The sequence below is a fragment of the Hyalella azteca genome, unplaced genomic scaffold (genome assembly GCF_000764305.2).
Source record: "Hyalella azteca isolate HAZT.00-mixed unplaced genomic scaffold, Hazt_2.0.2 contig2499, whole genome shotgun sequence".
Classification (NCBI taxonomy): domain Eukaryota; kingdom Metazoa; phylum Arthropoda; class Malacostraca; order Amphipoda; family Hyalellidae; genus Hyalella; species Hyalella azteca.
The window spans coordinates 162,051-185,629 of NW_025932772.1; the positions used below are offsets into that span (position 1 = coordinate 162,051).

Sequence of the window (23,579 nt, forward strand, 5' to 3'; positions counted from 1 at the left end):
GAGTTGCGAGTTCGAGACCGCAAATTGCTGTGAATGTTCTGCGATGTTAAGAATCGGCGACAGGCCTATGGCCTACTAAACGCTGAAACCGCTATTATTATTATAAAAGCGTAAGCCATTGAACTGTAGCGGTGCATAGTTCTGCAACGTTAACCCACGGTACACTGCGTACAATTACTCCTGTAATTTATTGATTAAAAAAATAAGATGTAATTCGACGTACGTCTAACTATATATTTCTGTTGGGTGTGCACGACGTCGTTTTTTCCGGTTGTTATCCATCTCTTATTCTCAGCATTTATTCCTAGTTTGATCGCTCCTAGTTCTACTCCCTAGTTAGACAATCGTCTGAATTTCTTAATGCTAGGTAATTTTTAGCTTATAATGAATTAATAAATTTTACTTTCGTATGAAAAATTATCGCAGTGGTATATTGTGTGTATTAACTTTCACAAAAGTGCTGCCTGTCTCTATTTAGACGTAAAGATATTGAGATATTTACATTCAGCCAATCAGTATCTCAATTGATAAGGTGTTTTTTTTTGCTCCAGACGACGACTGTAATAGATATTTAGTAGAGAGACAATGAGATTAAACGCAGATAACGATTTCACTTTCAAAAATGTAAACTTTTCCACGGAAGGAAGTTCCCTGAACAATGAGAATTAAAACATCTTGGAGTCGATTTCTTATGGCGTCAGTTTCTAAGCTACATGTCATCACATGTCGGTAGTCAAAGGAGTTTGCACGACTCGTTTGGACTAGTTACATAACCCTTTAGCGACCAGCTACCATCCTAGTGCAAAATACTACATTGTATCCATACCACATTGCTGAAATTTATTCATTGAAAAAACTGAGCTTGCAAACTGCATCGGGGCCTGGACAGACTGTGAGGCAGACTTCTGATGACGTTTTGTGAGGCAGACTTTTGGTACTTTGTAAGGCAGACTTTTGGTACTTTGTGAGGCAGACTTTTGGTACTTTGTAAGGCAGACTTTTGGTACTTTGTAAGGCAGACTTTTGGTACTTTGTGAGGCAGACTTTTGGTACTTTCTAAGGCAGACTTTTGGTACTTTGTGAGGCAGTCTTCTGTCGATTTGCTAGCTTTTTTATATTTTTCCCGAGTTCCATGAGCATCCGTGAGGCAAGATCTCATTACATCTGATAGCTATCGCGATGTTTTTAATGTAGATCCTTCACTGCAAAGTTTACATGAACTTCATTTCTTTTCTCCTATTTCAAAACTTTTTTTACGTTTTGCGCAAATGAAATACATTAAGCAATAGAAGGGATTATTGTTTCCGAAAAAAATGAAAAAAACTAACCAGTTGATTGTTTTTAATAAATTCTGAAGAACTGTATTTTGTGAGAATTTGAATTAAAATTTTGAAACTCGATAGATTGTCATGTTTTATAATTTTACCCACCAATTTCAATTTTTAAACCTTTAAACTTTTACAGATAAAAAGTTAACTAATTCCTTTATCACGAGTATAGAGGAAGCTTACGATCATCAAACTCCTTGTGCGCCAAATGTGTGAAAAATTTAACGAAAATTTATAAGATAGAAAAACCTCGCAATTAACACTCACATTTTTCAGCAATTGATATATATAAAAGTATTTGAATGGGATATCGACGTGACTTGTAATATATATCATCATGCAGTGTCAACGATTTCGCAGGTGCGTTGATTGTTCAGATGATGCAATTGAACCTACTACTCGGTACTACTCTTCACTTGCGTTGGAAATTAATGTTTTAACATTTAAATATTAACTAAAACATAATATTCTTGCAGTGGTGCCACTCCACTTACGTTGAAAATCAATGTTTTATAATTTAAATAATCACGAAAACTTAATATTCTTGCAGGGGTACACTCCACTTACGTAGTGTTACTGATATTATTGATTACGTAGTGATTGCACTTGAACCTATAGCACTCGATACTACTCTTCACTTACGTTGAAAATTAATGTTTTACAATTTAAATAATCAATACAACTTCCGGCAACACCATTTTTTAGTGAATTTAGGATAGGTCTGCGTTTGCAAAAAAAGTTTTTCAGAGGCGGCAAAAAAGTTAATTATCATTCGGAAAAGAAAAAATTAGAAAAATTACAAAATCTGTAACTAAATTCTCTTGATTTCACAAAAATAAATTGAGGAACAACATTGTTCACCAAATTAATATTCAGCAGTAAATGATTGTACAAAATAGCATGATATAAATATTCAAATAAGCCAGTGGTTCCCAAAGTGGGCGATATCGCCCCCTATGGGCGGTGGAAAGATCTGGGAGGGCGGTGAGGAAGAAGGGGGCGGTAGGGGGGCGGCAGTCCGCGAAGTCGAAGTCAGAAGTTCGTACGTTTGTTTGACGATTTGCACACAACACGTGCAGAACATGACTCCGAATCGAATAAATTTTCACTAGTTAAAAATCACCGTTTGGTAGTTAGGAATTTATATTAAAAATTTCGTTCAAATCTGTTGAGCAGTGCATGTGGAAGAAATTCTTTGATCACTGCGAATTTTGGCCCATATCGCCATATATCTCCCGAATGAAGGTGAAATTTACAAATTTTTCACGAGCTAAACATCACCGTTAAGTCCTAATGAATACGTGTTCCAAGTTTTATCGAGCTGCGTTCATTAGTTTGGGCGATATTCCTTGGCCACTGAATTTAGAGATTGGCCGTGAGACCGGCTGCGAGACCGGCCACGAGTCCGGCCGTAAATTTGTCCGAGCCGTCTTTAATTTCTAGTGCTGAAACAGTTAAAACTGTAAAAAAATATATTGATTTACTAAATGGGGCTCTATTTGTGAAATACACATATGTGTTTAATCTTTCTCTTTTAAAATTACGGCGCACAAAATATCAAGAAAGAGGTTTTGTTTTTATATGTCTGTCTAGGGGGGCGCTAGAGATTCACTGGAGGGCCTAAAGAGGCCAATGGAGGGCCAACCTGAAAAAGTTTGGTAACCACTGAAATAAGCCATCATTTATTATGCCTAGTTTACAGTCAAATAATCTGCTTTTGAATAGTTATTACCCAAAATATTGCTACATGAATGTTTATTTAGTTTAAATTTTAATTATCAAATAAATTGCCGAAACTAGTCCGTAATGATCATGCATTTTAATAACGTTAAAATCCATTTTTTAATAATAATAACGATAAATGCAATCGATTTAAAACCAAAATTAGATTCACATGAATTTATTTCGAGCATTAAACATGATACCGAACGTCATATTTAAGTTACCAAAAGAACGCAGCAGTGATCAACAGTAGACTTTTCCCGATTACGATCTTTCTTCTTCCAGTGCTTCTATACCATATACCTCCTGAATTTACAGTCACTTAAATACGTAATTTCTGTCCGCAGACGCCAAGAGCGAGCGTTAGACCACGAAGACAACCGTCGGGAACATTTCCTACAAACTACACGCGGGACCGCGCTGCGACGAAGCATTGAACGCTGGACCTTCTCGCATTTCTCTGAACGCGACTGCGATCACATGCACAACTTGAGCAGCAAGAAACAGGGAGCGGTGCCCCGGCCTAAGAAACACGGCGGGATAAGCGACCGACGACCCGGTGTTGCTGACGGGAAAACAGGGCTACTCTTCGCTTGTAAACATATCTTAATTTGTGCAGGATATAAGTGACAGAGATGTGGACGCCGACCTCCGATCGAGAATTTCAAAGCTCCTGCGTGCACCAACAGACGCTGATGAAAAAACCAATACTCGCGCTCAGGACCAAAGTACCGATTTAGAATGTAAAAAACACACGATAGAAGAAGACGAAAATGAGCAAGATAGTTCTTCTTCTCCCGATGTTGATGATTTTGAGCTAAGTTGTTCAAGCGCGATAGTTGAAGGGAAAAATCCATACCTGAATTTTTTGAAGCACAGAGCGCGCCGGGAAGCGGTAACCATTAATGACGTGACTTCTGGTCACGAGGTTGTTTCTCCAAACGTGGGTGATGAAGATGATGAAGAAGATGAAAAAATTGACGATGGAGATGAAGAAACAAATTGCGTGAAGCAACAACCCTGCATAGAGAAGCATTCATCAACTTCTTCCCAAGATACTCGTACTGAAATCTCGGAAGCTGAACTCGGCAATAACGGAAATGCCACAGAGAAAACAGATGCAGCGCTAGACAGCGTTCCTGATGAAGTTAAAGACAAGGAACTTGTCCCTAGCACCAAATTTATTACAGGTAATAGAATATGCAAGAATGATCCTCAAGGAAGCGTTGCGTCAGTGAAAAGAAGGAAAAGGTCGAAAAAGACGCCCATTGCTAAAGCCACCAAGCATGAAGATGGATGCCAAGAAGAAAGTGTTGCTTTAGAAGACAGTGTTGTACTGAGACTCTTCAAAGAATACTTGATTTCGGAGAGACCAGAAAATTCGAAAGATCTTCTGACAAACTTGATTCTTAACTCCTCATTCCATCCGGAATAAATTATGTTTGTCGTTGCAATTAAGAACTGGACTTGGGAGAAAAATTGTGTGTAGAATTTTATTTTTCCGTACATTGCTTGACTGTTTACAGTCAGATTAAAATTATTGTAATGGTTCCAAGACTACGGTGAAACTACATACAACACTTCAGATTTCATTTATTGTAAAATCCGTTTTGTGTTCCTCTCGAGAGTTTTTTTTGGCTTTTACCAAAGACAAAGTTTAATGTTGAATTTAAGATAGTATTATTCCAGGCGTAGCTTGTTTTATTATCATTATCATAGTTATCTATAAAAAAAAACAAGAATAATTTATCTATCATGAAACTACATTGAAATCAATTGTGATAAAATTATGTGAAGGTATTCTTAATTCAATACTGCATGACAGTTGACTATGCAACGAATCTGATCATTTGAATCAATAGCTTCAATTTATTAAGTTGAAAAAAAAGATATACTTAAAATTAAATAAATGAAAATGCATATTATTTTTCAAAATGTTAGAATGTAGTTTTGCGCGTCGTTAACGGGAGATTTGGCCATCGAATGTTTTTTTTTGTGAACGGAAATTAAGATTGTTTGTGTTTCAAATACCAAGAATGTTAAATTAAGTTTCGGAATGTTGATTAACTAACTAAAAATTTTTTTAATTAATTCGGAATGTTGACCGCAGTATCTCAGATACAGAAACCTCGAGTTGATAGGTATGTGTCACTACTTCTACTGATATTCAATAAACGTGCTAACCTAAAAAAGTATTTGATGTATTCTATTTGCATTCATAACATGCTAGTTCAATCAATTAGAAGCAGGGTTTGCTATACATTCTAACTAAATCAAGCTTAATCCGTCTACATTCTAACTAAATCAAGCTTAATCCGTCTACATTCTAACTAAATCAAGCTTAATCCGTCTAAAGTTCTAATTAATTCATCAGTCTACAGTTCTAATTAATTCAAGCTTAATTCGTTCATAAGTCAAGCTTGGTCTCATTCAAATGAGCAATATAATTTTCAATTGAACGTAACTATCTCATTACGATTATTTGCTCAGTACGTACACGACGATATATATAAAATGTATATTATCGATCCCACAATATTTAATGAAATAAATTGTACGTTCCTCAAACAGCAGGTAAAAGAACACCGTTTCAAATATTTCATTGAATGAGGTACTTTATTCGAGTTTCTCATATTTCGAAGTAATAAGCATTAAGACTAATATGCGATTTACTCAAATACCTCTCAAAGTATTCGATCAAGGCATTCGACTACAGTTAAGTGAAATATTTATATTACTGTTATATAATGTCTTAAAAGTTAAATCGTAAACCAAATGAATATTAATTGCAAAAAAAATATGAAGAAAAGTAGTCACATTTTTAGCCGAACAAGTTTCGGGACTCTTAACTCCATCATCAGTTCAAACTTATGGATTTGAACAGATAATGAAACTCTTCTCTAAATAATTTTCAGTGAAAATATAACTTATTTTTTTTAGCGTTTTGTTGTCGATGAATAATCAGTCAGTTTGTGATATATTTATTTTTACAGTCATGAAAAGCTGGACAATATTTCATTGGTATTATGCTGTTTCAGGGGCTAGATCGAAGAGCAGAATCTCAGCGTGTTCACCAATATAGTGCAATTTTGTTAACAGGTGTGCCTCTATAATTACACTATATCGAAATATCGTTTTATTGTTCAATTGTAATTTCTAACGTATTAACAATATTGTAGGAATATTAATATATTAGCGAGATTATCATGATCTCACCTGAGATCTTGAAACTTAAATTAAATCTGAAACGTTTACTTGCCTCTGTTCCCTAATTTTTTTTCCAAAGGGTTTCAACGATCACTTCTAATCAGGAGTTAACTATGAATTTCAAAAGTCAAAATATACTGTTATTATTACATCATACCAGATCAGGTTTCGTTTTTCAGTTAATATGATTCAAATGAAAGAAGCAAATAAGTACCAATAGCATTCTTTGTTTTGCCCCGCAGCCAATCAGTATCAGAGGTCCGGCTATTCATACATGACCAATAGAGAAGCGATGTGAGAGGCTGTGGGTGTTCACGCATTGCTGTTCTTTACTGCTTGTCCAGAAGCGGTCCGTTGTAGTGAGACGGGTTCTGCTCTCTATTGCATCGTGTTTATTATATATTTAGGAACTACCCAGTGAAAATTTACAGACGCGGCAGCTTCTGATTTGGATTACCAGAAGCTGGGGCGACTCTAAATTTTGTTACCCAGTGAAAATTTACAGACGCTGCAGCTTCTGATTTGGATTACCAGAAGCTGGGGCGACTCTAAATTTTGTTACCCAGTGAAAATTTACAGACGCTGCAGCTTCTGATTTGGATTACCAGAAGCTGGGGCGACTCTAAATTTTGTTACCCAGTGAAAATTTACAGACGCTGCAGCTTCTGATTTGGATTACCAGAAGCTGGGGCGACTCTAAATTTTGTTACCCAGTGAAAATTTACAGACGCGGCAGCTTCTGATTTGGATTACCAGAAGCTGGGGCGACTCTAAATTTTTTTATGGTTCCCAGCGAAAATTTACAGACGTGGCAGCTTCTGATTTGAATTACCAGAAGCTGGAGCGACTCTAAATTTTGTTAGGGTAATTTCCTGAAGGATGCGTAATATTTTCATGGATTGGTGTTCTTTATGAAATGTCTGATAATTTTTAGAACTAATGTTCTATGTTGAACTTTCTTGTCTGAAATGACGGTTTTTTCGGATTTAAGTCATTAAAAATTAAAGAAAAATAGCCTTGCTCATAGAAAAAAAACCTTGCTTTATATTTTAAAAATTAGCACAAATTGTGTAATTTTAAGAAGAAATATTGCCTGCATTTCGTATAACTTCAACATTTACTCTCAGTAACGCTAACATAAGAAATGTTTCAGCTTATCTCAATTTCTACGATACCAGAATAGCCCTTAAAACGATTTAGTTCGAAAATATCTTCTTCGTATTTTAATAAATTTATATTTTATAACAAAGATCACTTGTGCGAATGGCAGCGATTTAGAGTTCAAAATTTCAAACTCCCCGAGTGAAATTATTTCAGGGTTGTTTCTGAACCAAATTTGTCAAAGTTTTCTTACCTTTCTTTCCTTGAATCGGAACAATAATTCTGTATAATTTCACAAAATTTTACAGCATTCTAAAAATAACATAATAATATTAATTTAAAATTCAAAATTTGAGATCCGTGACATATGAGGGAGGATTGAGAGGGCCAAGTTACGTCGCGCAATCATACCAATAATACCGAATTATTTTCAGACGTGTAAAAGGTTTTATTTTATAAAATTTCACAGATTTCATGGAAATAAGAGTAACGAAACGCCATGGGTCTTCGATTTTTCATCAATGCAGGTACGTAACTTGCAGATAAGCCGGTGCTTTTGAAAAAAGATGTAGCTATTTTTTGTGCAAACGCATGTATGTCTCAATTTACGCATCAATGTTGTTTGCGCGGATTTGAAATTTGAATTTGATTGCGCGTGTTTTGTACATTAATCCGTAATTAAGTTGCCGGGATTTCGCGATTCACGCCCATTTATGTTATCGGAACAGCTTAGTTAATAACTGCATACTAACTACACTTGACTCATAAATTTTGAGCATTTTTGTTTTGCTCGGCGTTGGAATTTAAAAGTACAATTGTATTGTAAAAGCGCACCTATTGGAAAAAAAATTATATATGTTTAAAAATTACCTTTTAAAGACAACACTTCTAAAGAAACCAGTGTCTCCAATGTTAAAAATGTACAATTAATTTCTCATTTTATTTTCGAATATTAAAAAATTTTATTTTCTAATTTTTTAATATATAAATAACTTTTTCAAAATTATTTATTCTGTCAATTGATTCATGCATTGCCTCCGACTTCACACAAGTTTGCAAAAGTTCAGATCAATTGGATAGGTAAAAGTGTGTCAAATATCAGTTATAAGATTTGTAGCTGATAAAATTATTTTTTAAATTTTTTTAATATTGAAAAAATTGTTTTTAATATTTTTAAAATCTTTTATTTTGTCATTTGATTCTTTCATTTTCTCTAACTTTATGCAAGTGTGCAAAATTTCAGATCGATATGATAAGTAGAAGTGTGTTAAATTTCGATTATAAGATTTGTAGCAGACAGACAAACAGACAAACATGAAGTGAAGATAAAGAGAAGTGTTGTAATAGAGCGACAATATCACAAAATACGGAGAGCTAAATCCTACTCACACCTCACAGAAAAGAAAAACTTTCTGAAATTCACATGAGACTGAATTTTCCTTTAATTCCGGATTGAACAAATCGTCTTAAAGGAATACCCGATCCACATCAAAGTTAGCGGTATCGTCGGTTCATAAACGCACTGATGTTCGCAAATAATAATATAAATCAGTAATTTAAGTATATAAACATATTCATTTTATACACAGAGAAATGAGTGATATGTTTTACAAATAGAGATGAACTTTTTTGCCATGTAGCGGTCATCCTAACCCAGTTTGTCCCGGCAAATTAGCGTATTAGTGCTACATGCAAAATGTCTCTCAATATTTAGACTATCTAACCCACTATTTTTAATTTTTAGCCGATCCAACCCAGTCATTTATGCTAGTGATGAGTTATGAGTTCAAAAGAGGTCAGAAAGTAACAAGGGACTTTGTATGTCTCTCACTATTATATATATAGACTATCTAACCCACTATTTTTAATTTTTAGCCGATCTAACCCAGTCATTTTTGCTAGTGATGAGTTAAAGTTTTCAAAAGAGGTCTGAAAGTAACAAGGGACTTTGTATGTCTCTCACTATTATATATTTAGACTATCTAACCCCCCACTATTTTTAATTTCTAGCCGATCTAACACAGTCATTTTTGCTAGTGATGAGTTATAGTTGTTCAGAAGAGGCCAGAAAGTAACAAGGGACGTTGTATGTCTCTCACTATTATTTAGCCGATCTAACCCAGTCATTTATGCTAGTGATGAGTTATAGTTGTTCAAAAGAGGTCAGAAAGTAACAAGGGACGTTGTATGTCTCTCACTATTAACGATCCACATCAAAGTTAGCGGTATCGTCGGTTCATAAACGCACTGATGTTCGCAAATAATAATATAAATCAGTAATTCAAGTAAATAAACATATTCATTTTACACACAGAGAAATGAGTGATATGTTTTACAAATAGAGATGAACTTTTTTGCCATGTAACGACAATCCTAACCCAGTTTGTCCCGGCAAATTAGCGTATTAGTGCTACATGCAAAATGTCTCTCACTATTTAGACTATCTAACCCACTAGGTATTTTTATTTTTTAGCCGATCTAACCCAGTCATTTTTGCTAGTGATGAGTTATGGTTAATCAAACGAGGTCAGAAAGTAACAAGAGACCTTGTATGTCTCTCACTATTATTTAGACTATCTAACCCACTATTTTTCACATTTAGCCGATCTAGCCCAGTCATTTTTGCTAGTGATGAGTTATGGTTAATCAAAAGAGGTCAGAAAATAACAAGGGACGTTGTATATCTCTCACTATTATACATATTTAGACTCTCTAACCCACTATTTTTAACTTATAGACGATCTAACCCAGTCATTTTTGCTAGTGATGAGTTATAGTTGTTCAAAAGAGGCTAGATGTACCAAGGGACTTTGTATGTCTCTCACTATTATTTCTACTATATAACCCACTATTTTTAACTTTTAGCCGATCTAACCCAGTCATTTTTGCTAGTGATGAGTTATAGTTGTTCAAAAGAGGCCAGAAAGTAAGAAGGGACGTTGTATGTCTCTCACTATTATTTAGCCGATCTAGCCCAGTCATTTTTGCTAGTGATGAGTTATATATAGTAGTTCAAAATAGGTCAGAAAGTAACAAGGGACGTTGTAATGTGATAGACTGCAGGTAGCTGTGCCAGGTCAGTCAGTGACACGCCAAAGGATTGTTGACGAACTTGACTCTCAACAAAACCCAGGAGGCCACCGCGCAGGACAGGCCGTTGCCCTCAACGATGGATTTCAGCATGAATTTTATTGTTTTTGGCGAGGTTATGATAGCGTAAAAATTTTGAGACTTGAGTATAATTCGACTTTCGAGTTATTTTATTTTATTGTATAATTCGACTTTCGTTTTCACTTGATAGCGCGAAAATTTTGAGACTAAATTATATATTTCGACTTTCGGTTTTATTTTATTTTATTGTATAATTCGACTTTCATTTTCACTTAATAGCGCGAAAATTTTGAGACGCGGATAATTCGACTTTCGTTTTCACGTAGAGTCGTAGAGATATAATAATGATGATGTTTGATTCTATTATCGTTTCCAGAAAGCTGATTTAATTATATTATATCATTTGAGATGCTTATTCAATGCTAATAAGTGATGGAGTCATGATGGACTGACATGGAGTCATGATGTACTGACATGGAGTCCTGTCTCTTATACACATCTAGATGTGTATAAGAGACAGGACATGGAATCATGATGGACTGACATGGAGCCATGATGGACTGACATGGAGTCATGATGAACTGACATGGAGGCATGATTGGACATATATACGGAGAAATTAATTATATTAAATATCATGAAACTACGCAGTATCTCCATTGACGGCAGTAATTATGGAGAGAAATTATTTTATATATAATTCGTAGCTACAAATTTATGAAATAACGCGGAAACCGATACTGACGCAGGATTTTAGATCTATTATAGTGTTTGACGAGCTTAAAATGTTATATTCGTCGTTAATTTAAACTTAAATGTTAATAAAGAATTAATGTTTTAAACTCTAGTTTAACATCTATACTCAAATATTGCATTACATTCGAGAACCAATTTTGCAAGAAAGCATTGTAGCTGTCTACTCATTTTGGTGATTTTGATAAGACTTTGGCTCAAGACTTCGTTACTGAATGGTTCATGTAAGAAATGTTTTAGAATTAGGAATTCGTTTAGAATTAGAATTCATTAGAATTCGTTTAGAATTAGGGCCATATGAGCAAGACTGAAAAAAACATCAATCGAATAGCTGAGCGAGACTTTGGCCGAATAACGATATACTTCATGGCCTTGTATAGATCAGGGCCTATACTTTCAAAAAAAATTAAGAGACCGTAAGTTCATCAGCCAATCATTAACGGCCTTTCAAGCAAAATCCACCAATCGTAGACAAGAAAATAGAGCGTAAGTACTTACGTTCACTTAGCGAATTTTGAAAGTATGGCCCCAGGCTGCTCAATTTTGGATGCACTGCTCAATGATCTATCAGTGCTACCGTCCGTTCTCTCCTCGTGCTGAGGGTGAAAGTGTGTCATAACACGGACAATATGACGAATTCATTTTTCTGGGTGATGGTGAACTGAAAATGATGAAAAAATGGATCGACAAAACAAATTCACTACTTGAGAGCTCGTCCTTGAAGCGAAATAACTTAAATATTAGTATTATTAAAGCTTTGCTTGTAATTATATTCCAATATAGAAGCTTCAAAGCGGACACATATAAATTTCAGCATACAATTCGCAATGAAGTGAACTGGATAAGTTAGATGTCTGAGCTGTAGAAACAATCGATGGTATATAGCTGAGCTGTAGAAACAATCTCAGTCATCGATTATATGTTCGATAATTGAGCTGTAGAAGCAATCGATGGTATATAGCTGAGCTGTAGAAACAATCTCAGTCATCGATTATATGTTCGATAATTGAGCTGTAGAAACAATCGATGGTATATAGCTGAGCAGTAGAAACAATCTTAGCCATCAATTATATGTTCGATGTCTGAGCTGTAGAAACAATCGATGGTATATAGCTGAGTTGTAGAAACAATCTTAGCTATCAATTATATGTTCGATGTCTGAGCTGTATAGAAACAATCGATGGTATTTAGAACATGAGAATAATAATCGATGAGAAACAATCTCAGCCATTGCTTATAAGTTCGATGTCTGAGCTGTAGAAACAATCGATGGTATATAGCTGAGCTGTAGAAATAATCTTAGCCATCGATTATATGTTCGATAATTGAGCTGTAGAAACAATCGATGGTATATAGCTGAGCTGTAGAAATAATCTTAGCTATCAATTATATGTTCGATGACTGAGCTGTAGAAACAATCTATGGTATATAGCTGAGCTGTAGAAACAATCTCAGCCATCGATTATGTGTTCGATGTCTGAGCTGTAGAAACAATCTATGGTATATAGCTGAGCTGTAGAAACAATCTCAGCCATCGCTTATAAGTTCGATGTTTGAGCTGTAGAAACAATCGATGGTATATAGCTGAGCTATAGAAATAATCTCAGCCATCGATTACATTTTCGATGTCTGAGCTGTAGAAACAGTCAATGGTATATAGCTGAGCTGTAGAAACAATCTCAGTCATCGATTATATGTTCGATGTCTGAGCTGTAGAAACAATCTTAAAATCTTAGCCGTCGCTTATAAGTTCGATGTTTGAGCTGTAGAAACAACCAAGGTCTTTCTTGCATGGTGCAAGCAAAAGCCTCGATTGCTTGTTTAGAAGGAAAGCAAGGCGGCCAATATAGCCGCGCTGTTCTCGACTACCCGCTTCCGCAGCCTGAGTCATGCGGTGTAATCAATGCACACGAGCTGTGCTGCACTTCAAGATATGAACTACACGTAGTTTTTTACAGATAAAGTTTTGTATGCGATTTTTAAAACGTACTATTGAACACTATTGAACATTTTCAAATAGTGTTCAATAGCGTTCAATAGAGTTCAATAGCCACTATTGAACACTATCGAACAGTATTTGAAAGTGTTCAATAGTATTCAATAGTGTTCAAACTTGAAGACTTGGTTTCAGTATCATTTTTTAGAGATAAAGATTTATTTTTACATATTTATTTTTACAGATAAAGTTTGGTATGCGATTTTTAAAGCGTAACTTGAAGACTTTGTTTCAGTATAATTTTTTTGAGATAAAGATTTATTTTTACATATTTATTTTTTACAGATAAAGTTTGGTATGCGATTTTTCAAGCGTAACTTGAAGACTTGGTTTTCAGTATCGATTAATGATGGGTTGAATTAAAATTGATTGCATGCAGTTCGATATTTTTTCATTGGCCAATCTTTTTAATTAAATGTATGTATCCGAAAGACAGCAGTTAAACAATCGAAAACAATTTTTGCTTTTCTCCACTAATTAGGATAATTATGGTTGGATTTCAATACAACTTCTAATTGAATTGTAATACTCACCTTTGCAAAAGAAAAAAATTCATTTTATACGCCATGGGGAGCTGTAACTTTTCAGCCACATCCACATATTGTTTGCATTGTTTTCATATGAAAAGCACACGTGTTCTCTGTGTTTTAAATGGCAACTGCCATGATTTTACACCCGCAAGTTTACCAGGAATTTGAAAGCAAAGAAAATCGCCAAAAAGTTCGCCATTTCATATAAGAGAAAACGTTTCGGAGTCCAGCTCCATCGTCAGTTATAACCTAGAACACAGGTACAAACAATTAGTAACCTAAAATTCACATTCAATAAAAATCATTTAAACTTGAGGACATTAGAACCAAAATCGAAAATAGAACAAGCATAAACAAGCTATTCCGGGTAAATTTGAGATTTAAGCAACCGAGTGATCTTAATACTCAAAAGTGCAAGTAATCAAACGATGATGTTTGAATACAACTTCATTTTCTGCGTTCATTTATTACTCAACACGTGACCTTCCAAGTGACAAGTTTTACGCATCGCAGTCTGCATTTCCGGGTTCTTTAAATTATTTTACAAAACAAATAAAAAATTAAGCTTGTGTCATCAATTTAGTAAGCTATATAATGTATATAATTCATAATCGCATATCAAGAGATGCATAGTACGCGAAACCCTTTACGTTTCAGAGGCGGTATGTTCGTTCCCAGGCGATATATCACTAAAAGAGATCAACAATTGCTTCAACTATAAATTCCTATAGTAAATATTTTGACCCAATTAACGTTGCAAACATTTTGATTTCTCTAGATCGAAAGCAAAAATTATGAATAATTAGTTTTAAAGTATTCATGATTCCATTAATACTGAAAAATAATCTCAAGTGCGCGATATGCACAAACATTTGAACATTCGTAAGCGCAAAATTCCTAAAAGAAATTTAAAACTTGCAAGAAATTCCAATTTTGTGCCTAATGGGAGAATTGCTGCAAAATTTTAAGGGTTTTATTGTATTAGGTTTTGGATTAACCAGAAGCTCCCCAGTTTTATTATAACAATAAATATTATATAAACTCTGTACTCAGGAAGCTCTGCGCAAAGAACAGANTAAGAGACAGGGAGACCATCACTGCAGGGAGCACGCAATGTCATTCGCCGCGACTGAGTTTCTATGCAGATTTTGTGGCACGCACTCCTCGACGCTGGATGCAATTTGCGTTTAAAATAGGTAAAACAATGCAATAGGTATAATAGTAGTAACGCAATAGATATAATGAGTATAGTACAACAAATATAGTAAAAGTGATGCAATAGGTATTATACAATAAGTCTTATAGGAGTATTCTTATAGGAGTATTGTAATGGATATAGTTGTAGTGACGCAATAGATATAATGAGTATAGTACAACAACTATATTAAAAGTGGTGCAATAGGTATAATAAAATAAGTCTTATAGGAGTACTGAAATAGGTTTAGTTGGAACAACGCAATAGATATAACGAGTATAGTACGATAGATATAATAAAAGTGACGCAATAGGTATAATAAAAGAAGTCTTATAGAAGTATTGTAATATGTATAGTTGGAGTAACGCAATAGATATAATGAGTATAAAACAATAGATATAATAAAAGTGATGCAATAGGAATAATAAAATAAATCTTATAGGAGTAATTCAACAGGTATAGTAGTAGTAACGCAATAGATATATCGAGTATAGTACAATAAATAGAATAAAGGTGATGTAATAGGTATATAATAAAATAAATCTTATAGGAGTAATTCAACAGGTATAGTAGTAGTAACGCAATAGATATATCGAGTATAGTACAATAAATAGAATAAAGGTGATGTAATAGGTATTATAAAATAAGTCTTATTGGAGCAATGCAATCGGTATAGTAGTAGTAACGCAATAGATATATCGAGTATAGTACAATAGATATAATAAAAGTGATGTAATAGGTATAAAAAATAAGTTTTATAGGAGTATTGCAATAGGTATAGTAGTAACGCAATAGATATACCGAGTATAGTACAATAGATAGAATAAAAGTGATGCAATAGGTATAGTTTGAGGAACGCAATAGATATAACGAGTATAGTACAATAGATATAATAGAAGTGATGCAATAGGTATAGTTTGAGATAATAAAATAAGTCTTATAGGAGTATTGTAATAGGTATAGTTGGAGTAACGCAATAGATATAACGAGTATAAAATAATAGATATAATAAAAGTGATGCAATAAGTATAAAAAATAAGTCTTATAGGAGTAATGCAATAGGTATAGTAGTAACGCAATAGATATACCGAGTATAGTAAAATAGATAGAATAAAAGTGATGCAATAGGTATAATAAAATAAGTCTTACAGGAGTAATGCAATAGGTATAGTAGTAGTAACACAATAGGTATTTCGAGTATAGTACAATAGATAGAATAAAAGTGATGTAATAGGTATAATAAAATAAGTTTTATAGGAGTACTGAAAAAGGTATAGTTGGAGTAACGCAATAGATACGTATAACGAGTATAGTACAATAGATATAATAGAAGTCATGCAATAGGTATAGTTGGAGGAACGCAATAGATATAATGAGTATAGTACAATAGATATAATAGAAGTGATGCAATAGGTATAGTTTGAGGAACGCAATAGATATACGAGTATAGTACAATAGATATAATAGAAGTCATGATGTATAACGGTTGTTCCGCTATACCTCGTGACGCAACAATTGCAATTCATTATTATTAGCGTTGCAAACATTCGCGCACAAGATGCAATTAATCCATATTAACTTATCGCCCACAGCTCGAGCAATGTCTTGTATTGTCATTTGCAATTTATAACTAAATGGAAACAACTTCATTAAAGGCAAATTATTCCATGGCATATATGTATGACACAGGTGTAATTTTGTATCATTATTGATTAACAGCCCATATTGCATATAAAAATTAATTATTGTTTGAATTAATGCTCATATATATGTAACACCAATTTTCAAGTACGTATTGTTGATTATCAACTATGATATTGTTTGTGATAAGTCACAAACAAACCAGGATTGGATTAAACGCGTAATGTGAAAAAATCCTATCTAAGAACAAACACATGAAGCTATTATATACAATATATTCAAATTTCGAAATGATCAACGTGTAATAAGAAAAAATATAATATCTAAGAACGAACACATGACGCATTTCTATATAATATATTCAAATTTTGACATGAATTCAAGTGGGCAATATCGTTTTTCCTGTAAAGAAACCTTGGCAGAGGAAATAAATAGACTCGTTGTCGAGAAAAGCTTTGCAAGGCGAAAGAGTTTATTCATTATTTATTTATTTATTTATTTAAGTTTAAGAATTCTGTACACTATAAAAGTGTACAGAAGTCGCCAGGGGAATTTATTTACAGCTGGCGAGTATAGGCCGGAGCTGGTCGTATTACAAGCGTGTTATTACACACCTACACACCCACAACTGGCCCTCACCGTCACTGCACCAACACACGGCCTGTTTGTTTAGTTACTGCACCAACACACGGAATGTTTGTTTAGTTACTGCACCAACACACGGCGTGTTTGTTTAGTTACTGCACCAACACACGGCCTGTTTGTTTAGTTGCTGCACCAACACACGGCCTGTTTGTTTAGTTACTGCACCAACACACAGCCTGTTTGTTTAGTTGCTGCACCAACACACACTCCTGTCAAATTCACCACTTTCATTACATCACTCCATTCACATTTATCAGATACATAGATTCATATCTTCACATCGCACATATTCACCATCTTTATTTTTTTTCACCACTCACCTTCACTTTCTCCATTGCTTCACTCACCTTCGTGAGTGATTACTTGATTCGTGTCTGTAATTATATTCATCATTTGTTGCGTATACATGTTATGCGTATGTGTACTTTGCACTTACTATCACTTCAATATTGCAGTTATTAATACTAATTGTTAATATTAATAACTCATTATTTATTTTTAAAATAACTTATTATTATTATTAATAATTGATATTTCTTACTAACAGTATTGATCATTTGATAACCTTAGATGTTGGATCCGTTATCTCTGTAAATATTTAACTGTTTCAACTATGGAAATTATGTATACTCGTGCGTGGCTCGGAGTAAGCTATGCAGTTCGTGTAAACCATAGATTTTATCTTCAAATAATTAACACGTTGACTTCGATTGCTTCGTCTTGGACTATTATTTCATTTTTTTAATATTATGAATTACCATTAAGTCATAAAGAAATACAGTTCGGAGTCAACGTGTTAATAAATAAACGTAACAAATTTGCCAAGCAAAATTTTTCATTATCAGAGAGACTGCTTTAGTTCAGTGAGGTCAACGAATCTATTCAACAACCTGGCTTCAAGGAACCTTGTTTATACAATCCAACAGCCTCGTAGAGACCACAAGTTTTGTTTCCACCACGTGCCTAGCTTGAGCGTATATGCGTAGTCTTAACCTGAGAGACAGGAAACTATGCAGTCAACACTCGGAAAAACGAGGGTTCCCATGAACCTTTTGTGTTTTTCATCCTGTACAATATTTTTCAAACAATCTTTATGAATATACAAACATTTGTCATACAATCTCTCCAAACAGGACGCAGCTACATTTACATAGACTCGATATGCTTGGTCGGCTCTCTTTATAATCTAATATTAAATTCAGATTTTTTTGCAATTAATAATTTTTTCCTCTAACGTGAAAGTCTAAGTATTCATATTTTTACTTTTTTAGGCTTCCTCCTACTTCTGTGCACCGTGGCAGTGGTTCAAGTTACATGCGACGCATCAATCGAAGGTGTAACATCAACTGTCGCTCCAACTGATGATGTAGACCGAGAATTGCACACTACAGCTGAAACTTCCGTTCATGAAGGAAGGATCGATACGGCAGAAGCTGCTACCGAAGTTTCAGCAAACGATCTTGCTGAAGAATCCGGTCAATCGCAAAATAACGTTACAAGTGGCAGGTCTCATGCAACAACTGATGACCAGAATACTCGTATATACACTAATTTAAGTGAAGAAGATGCCATAGGGACCAATTTTTCGGCTGGAGAATCATCTACTTTACCGTCAGAAATTTCACATGTTCCAGAATCCAGTGATTCAGCGTCATCAAGTTCTACTTCAACATCCACTCCTTTAACAACACCTGCAACAACTTCTAGTATCGTATCGTCATCATCATCAAACCCGACTGAACGAATCACAATAACAACAACTTCAACTCCGTTGATAACGCCGGTTCCGAATCATTCAACTTCATCACAGTCGCCAGCCATGAGCTCCGAATCGCCGTCTACAGCCACATCCTTGACAGGTGCAGACCAAACTTTGACGTCATCCTTACTTCCAGGCTCCTCCACTGAGCGAATGGAAATATCCACAGAGCCAATGGAATTATCCACTGAGCCACTGGAAGTATCCACTGAGTCGTATCAGCATACAGGTGATGAGCGGTCTCTGACGCACACAACTTCCGGAGCACCATCAGGAGATGCGGCAACGAGTGCGGCCAGTGCTGCAAATTCTTCCACTTCCACGACACTTCAATCAAACTACACAGATGAAATTTCTACTAACTATAGTCATCAAGCATCTAATTCCAGTGGAGGCGCAACTGAAGCCAGAATTTCAAGTCATCCAACATCGCCTAGTTATGCAGAATCATCCAGCGATAGTGTGACGCATATTCCTGAATTGATACCCAACGCAAATGGCACAAATGGTGGAAATGTAACAAGCTATGAAGGTGGCACGGATAATGTAAGTGACACGAACGACTATACTAGTCCAACAGACTTAGATGACACGAGAGCTGCAACTCTGAAGAAGTCAAACACTGAGGACTTCGGCAATTCAACGGCTACTCCACCTGCAGGCGAACGAGATGAGGTATGTGCAGTTATTTTTGAACACCGGGGCACAATATTATTTTTTATTTGTAGATGAGTTTATAGTGTCACAATGAGAAATTATATTATAATTACTGTGAAGAAAATATTTTCTTTGTATTAGGGTATGATTGATAATTCTAAATTCTTCTATAGTAGTGGATATTGTAATTCCAGAGAATGAATAAATATCACCGACTACTTAGTATACTTGCCGAAGAGAATAATGTAGCAAACTTGTCAAAAAGTTAGAATGGTGATAGATTATTATTATAATGCAAAATAAAGTCAAAAAATCAATTTACTTTTTCATGATACTAAGCCAAAGGTAAGCTTCAATCTTACACCGTCACTGTTTCTTAAGATCAGCTTTTCAGAGTTTTCTGATCGTTTAACCCTAAATGAATTTTAAAAATATGTAGAAAATGTTACGAACTTTCTCAAACATGTCACGTTTGCAAGAATTTCAAAATCGACTCGTATCGTATTTGAAACACATTTCCCAACGGTGATACACAATTCCTTGCTTCACTCAACAGAAAGTAACGGCAGATAACAATGACGCACTCGCTCATCATTTCTTCGCCGTAACCGTGACCTCAGCGTTCGTGATCAACGCAGCGTTCTTCTTATTAACGTTGTTCTGTGTCTACAAGATCGTCAAGCGATACCACACTCGATCCTGGAGTCCGCAGCCCGTTAAATACCAGGCGGTAGGATCTTATATCGCCCATATTTATTCTTCTTCATCTATTGTTCATTCATCAAAATTCAAATTGACAGATTTAGCTATAAGCCCTAAAATAACATTTTATAAATTCACCCTGATGGAACAATTGCATTATAGATGACTTGATAATAAAAAAATGTAACTCAGTACTCACTGCAGTGAGTGACAGAGAGCGCATTTTCTCGTCGACGAAAACTTGAGGTCACGGACAGACGGACGGACAGACGGACAGACAGACAGACAGACGGACATGGCGAGCACAATAGTGCATTTTTTCCATAAATGAGAAAATGCGCTAAAAATGAGTAAATTTGTGAAATATATCTCTCTAGATATTAATGATCACGAACAATCAGATGAAACTATTGTACGATGTTTTAATGTAGAGGTTTTGTGATTCAGATTAATAAATTATAATTCGAAAGTTAAGAGTTCTACATTGTTAAAATTGACAGAATTAACTCGTAATGCTCGACCTTAACAAGACTTTGCAATAAACTTTAACGCAAATGAACCTCGATACTCTGAAGATAAGTCTGTCTTTCAAAAAGATTCATCATGAGTATCCGAGCGCAGGAGTTTACCAAATGTTAAACTTTCGTCAGGTTGACTATGGTATATCGATGGGCAGACAGAACATGGGCTTGGATCTTTCCCCAGAAACCCACGGTGGCGTGCCAGCTCCACCAAAGGAAACTCACCACAAGGATACGCCTAAAGGATACAAGGATACGCCTAAAGTTCCTATAACGATCACCAACGAGGATGGTTGGTGCGTTCCGTACGCGGACGACATCAACGACAATAATTCCAACGCTGGTCCTGCTGATCGTAACAGCCATCAGATGCACGAGATGAACAATGAGCAACGAGGACGAGCACACTAAATGAACTTAACAAAAACTCTGCATTTATATGGTCTATGTGTGGTCATATCATTATTAAGGGAAATGAAGTTTCAGGTCTTAACATAAATAATATGTCGAGAAATGTTACCACAAGAATCCCCATAAGGTTATGGTCGTATTGATGCTAGAAATGCGGTCACTTTTCTTCTTAACACTCAGTTCTTTTACAGTAGGTATGACACAATTTTTTACAGTAAATATGATGGAATAATCTTTTAAATTACGATACATCATGTAAAAATATCATTAATCTTTAGGGCAATATAATTTTTGTAAAATTTTAACGTTTGAACGGTGCGATGTAACATTTCCAACATAATCTTCTGTTGACGAAGCGTTATAATTGAATACAGCCCATGAGGCAAATTTTAATCGTAAACAACATTTCAATTGGAATTGGAACAAGAACAACATTCCAATTGTGTATTAATAGGACGGGTGCAATTGGTGAGGTACAGAATGTACCCCACACTGCAGACGCTGCTGTGTGCATCTTGTAATTACATCACGCAATTCAAAATTATGATGCAAATATTAAATCATCATTGATAAGGAGCTTATGTCCACTATACATTGTGTGATTCAAAAATTAATTTATCGCTAATTAATGGTGAAAACGATGTTTATACGAGCTTTTTTCATAGTTTTCGCTAAAAATGGCACGCCTAAATATATATAAAATTGCCGTCCTCACATTCACGCAATACGATATCATACTACGATATTTTCATATTGATTTCACCATCAACAACGCAGGTGTGAGAATAATATCTTGCGCATGGAACTATCAGCATTTCCAAGAAATCTTCTGCTGTTAACAACTGCTAAAAAATAATCCAGATATTCGGAAAAAATAGTAAAAGTTACGTAGATGTAATCTGACTAAAAACGTTAAAAAATGAGTAGTAAATCAAGGCAATTAGCCTGGCTAAACAAAAAGTAGGCGGTAAGGTAGACTTCATTTAAAAGATTTTCCATTAAATTAGCTGATTATAAATAACATTAATGCTATACATTTGCATCGTAAATAACCCAAGTGATTTTGAGAAATAATCTTCGCTGGACGAGTTTTCAAACAACTGCAGAGATTCAAGCACAGCAGCACCAACTACTGTATGCAACTAATAATGGAAATTAAAGAAAAAATTAATATATATGTATATATGATGTTACAGGACGTTCATTTAATAATATGCAAAAATAAGGGTTCAATTGATGATGAAATATTAAAGCAATTAATATGTCAGGGATTTATTAAAGTTACCTAACCCGCTCCGCTGCGAAAGAACTGTAAGCCGCAATTACATGTGCAAAATTTAACATGATAATGTTAAATTTTGTACACTTTTTTTGTTTAAATTTAAATGTCCCTGACCACTGTAGAGCAGTTTGTTCAATAATGGAACATATTAATAATGATGATAGTTTCGTAACCTAAGCTACCAAGCTTCGTGCACTGTTAACCTGCTAGTGCATTAAAAGCAGCTTCTAATCGATGTACTTGTTCTATTATTAATTTAATAGTCCTGCATGAATTATTTGAGGATCTATTGTTCCAGGAAGCAAGGAAGCAGTGGCTTGAAGATTTAACAATAAATATTGCTTATAAGATTTATTTTACAGGGTTTCAATCACTAATTAAATTGTTGCCTCTTATGAAGGTTAATGAAATTGGGCATTGTCCTTGACAATGCAAATCCATATCGGTGATCAAATAAGATATTCCGTATTTAATTCATTTTGATTCATGAATAGAAAATTTTATTCATAACTCCTAGTTTTTCATTATTAATTTACATTAATGTTTAAATATATACGCGACCTTCAAGGACGCGTATAAATTCGTATAAATTCAAAGGCGTATAAATTAAAATTGCGTAATATTTAACAGCGACACAGTAAGCTGTCCTAAGATGCAACATATGCACTGTGTTATCTGAATATATTGAGTATTTTTATATGATATGTTTGTGTGATGAATCTAATACCGTCGAAAATACACTAAACTTTAGATCTGTGATTAATATTTGGGATAAAATCTACAGAGTGGTTTGATATGCTAAGGAGAGAAAAATAAAAAGCGGTTGAAAATTTTTCTACTTAATGATCTGTAGGTTCAATGAAAAAAAAATTTTTAATTCGTTTGTAAATAGTTCATATTGTTGACCATAAAAAAATTATGATAAATGCTTTTAATCATAAGACATAATAATAAATTTCACTTCTTGTACTTAATATCGCTGGATAAGAAATTTGATTATAAATCTGTATGTTTCACG

The 23,579-nt window shown here is 34.6% G+C and overlaps 1 protein-coding gene across 1 annotated transcript; it reads left to right on the forward strand.

The window, feature by feature from the left end:
* Positions 1-7,782: 7,782 nt before the first annotated feature.
* On the forward strand, positions 7,783-22,475 carry LOC108680389 (uncharacterized serine-rich protein C215.13). The gene is made up of 4 exons (XM_018169198.2): positions 7,783-7,885; positions 18,501-19,663; positions 20,202-20,375; positions 20,998-22,475. Exons 1-4 carry the CDS (start codon positions 7,858-7,860, stop codon positions 21,277-21,279), a joined length of 1,647 nt encoding a protein of 548 aa, XP_018024687.1. The 5' UTR covers positions 7,783-7,857; the 3' UTR covers positions 21,280-22,475.
* Positions 22,476-23,579: the final 1,104 nt, after the last annotated feature.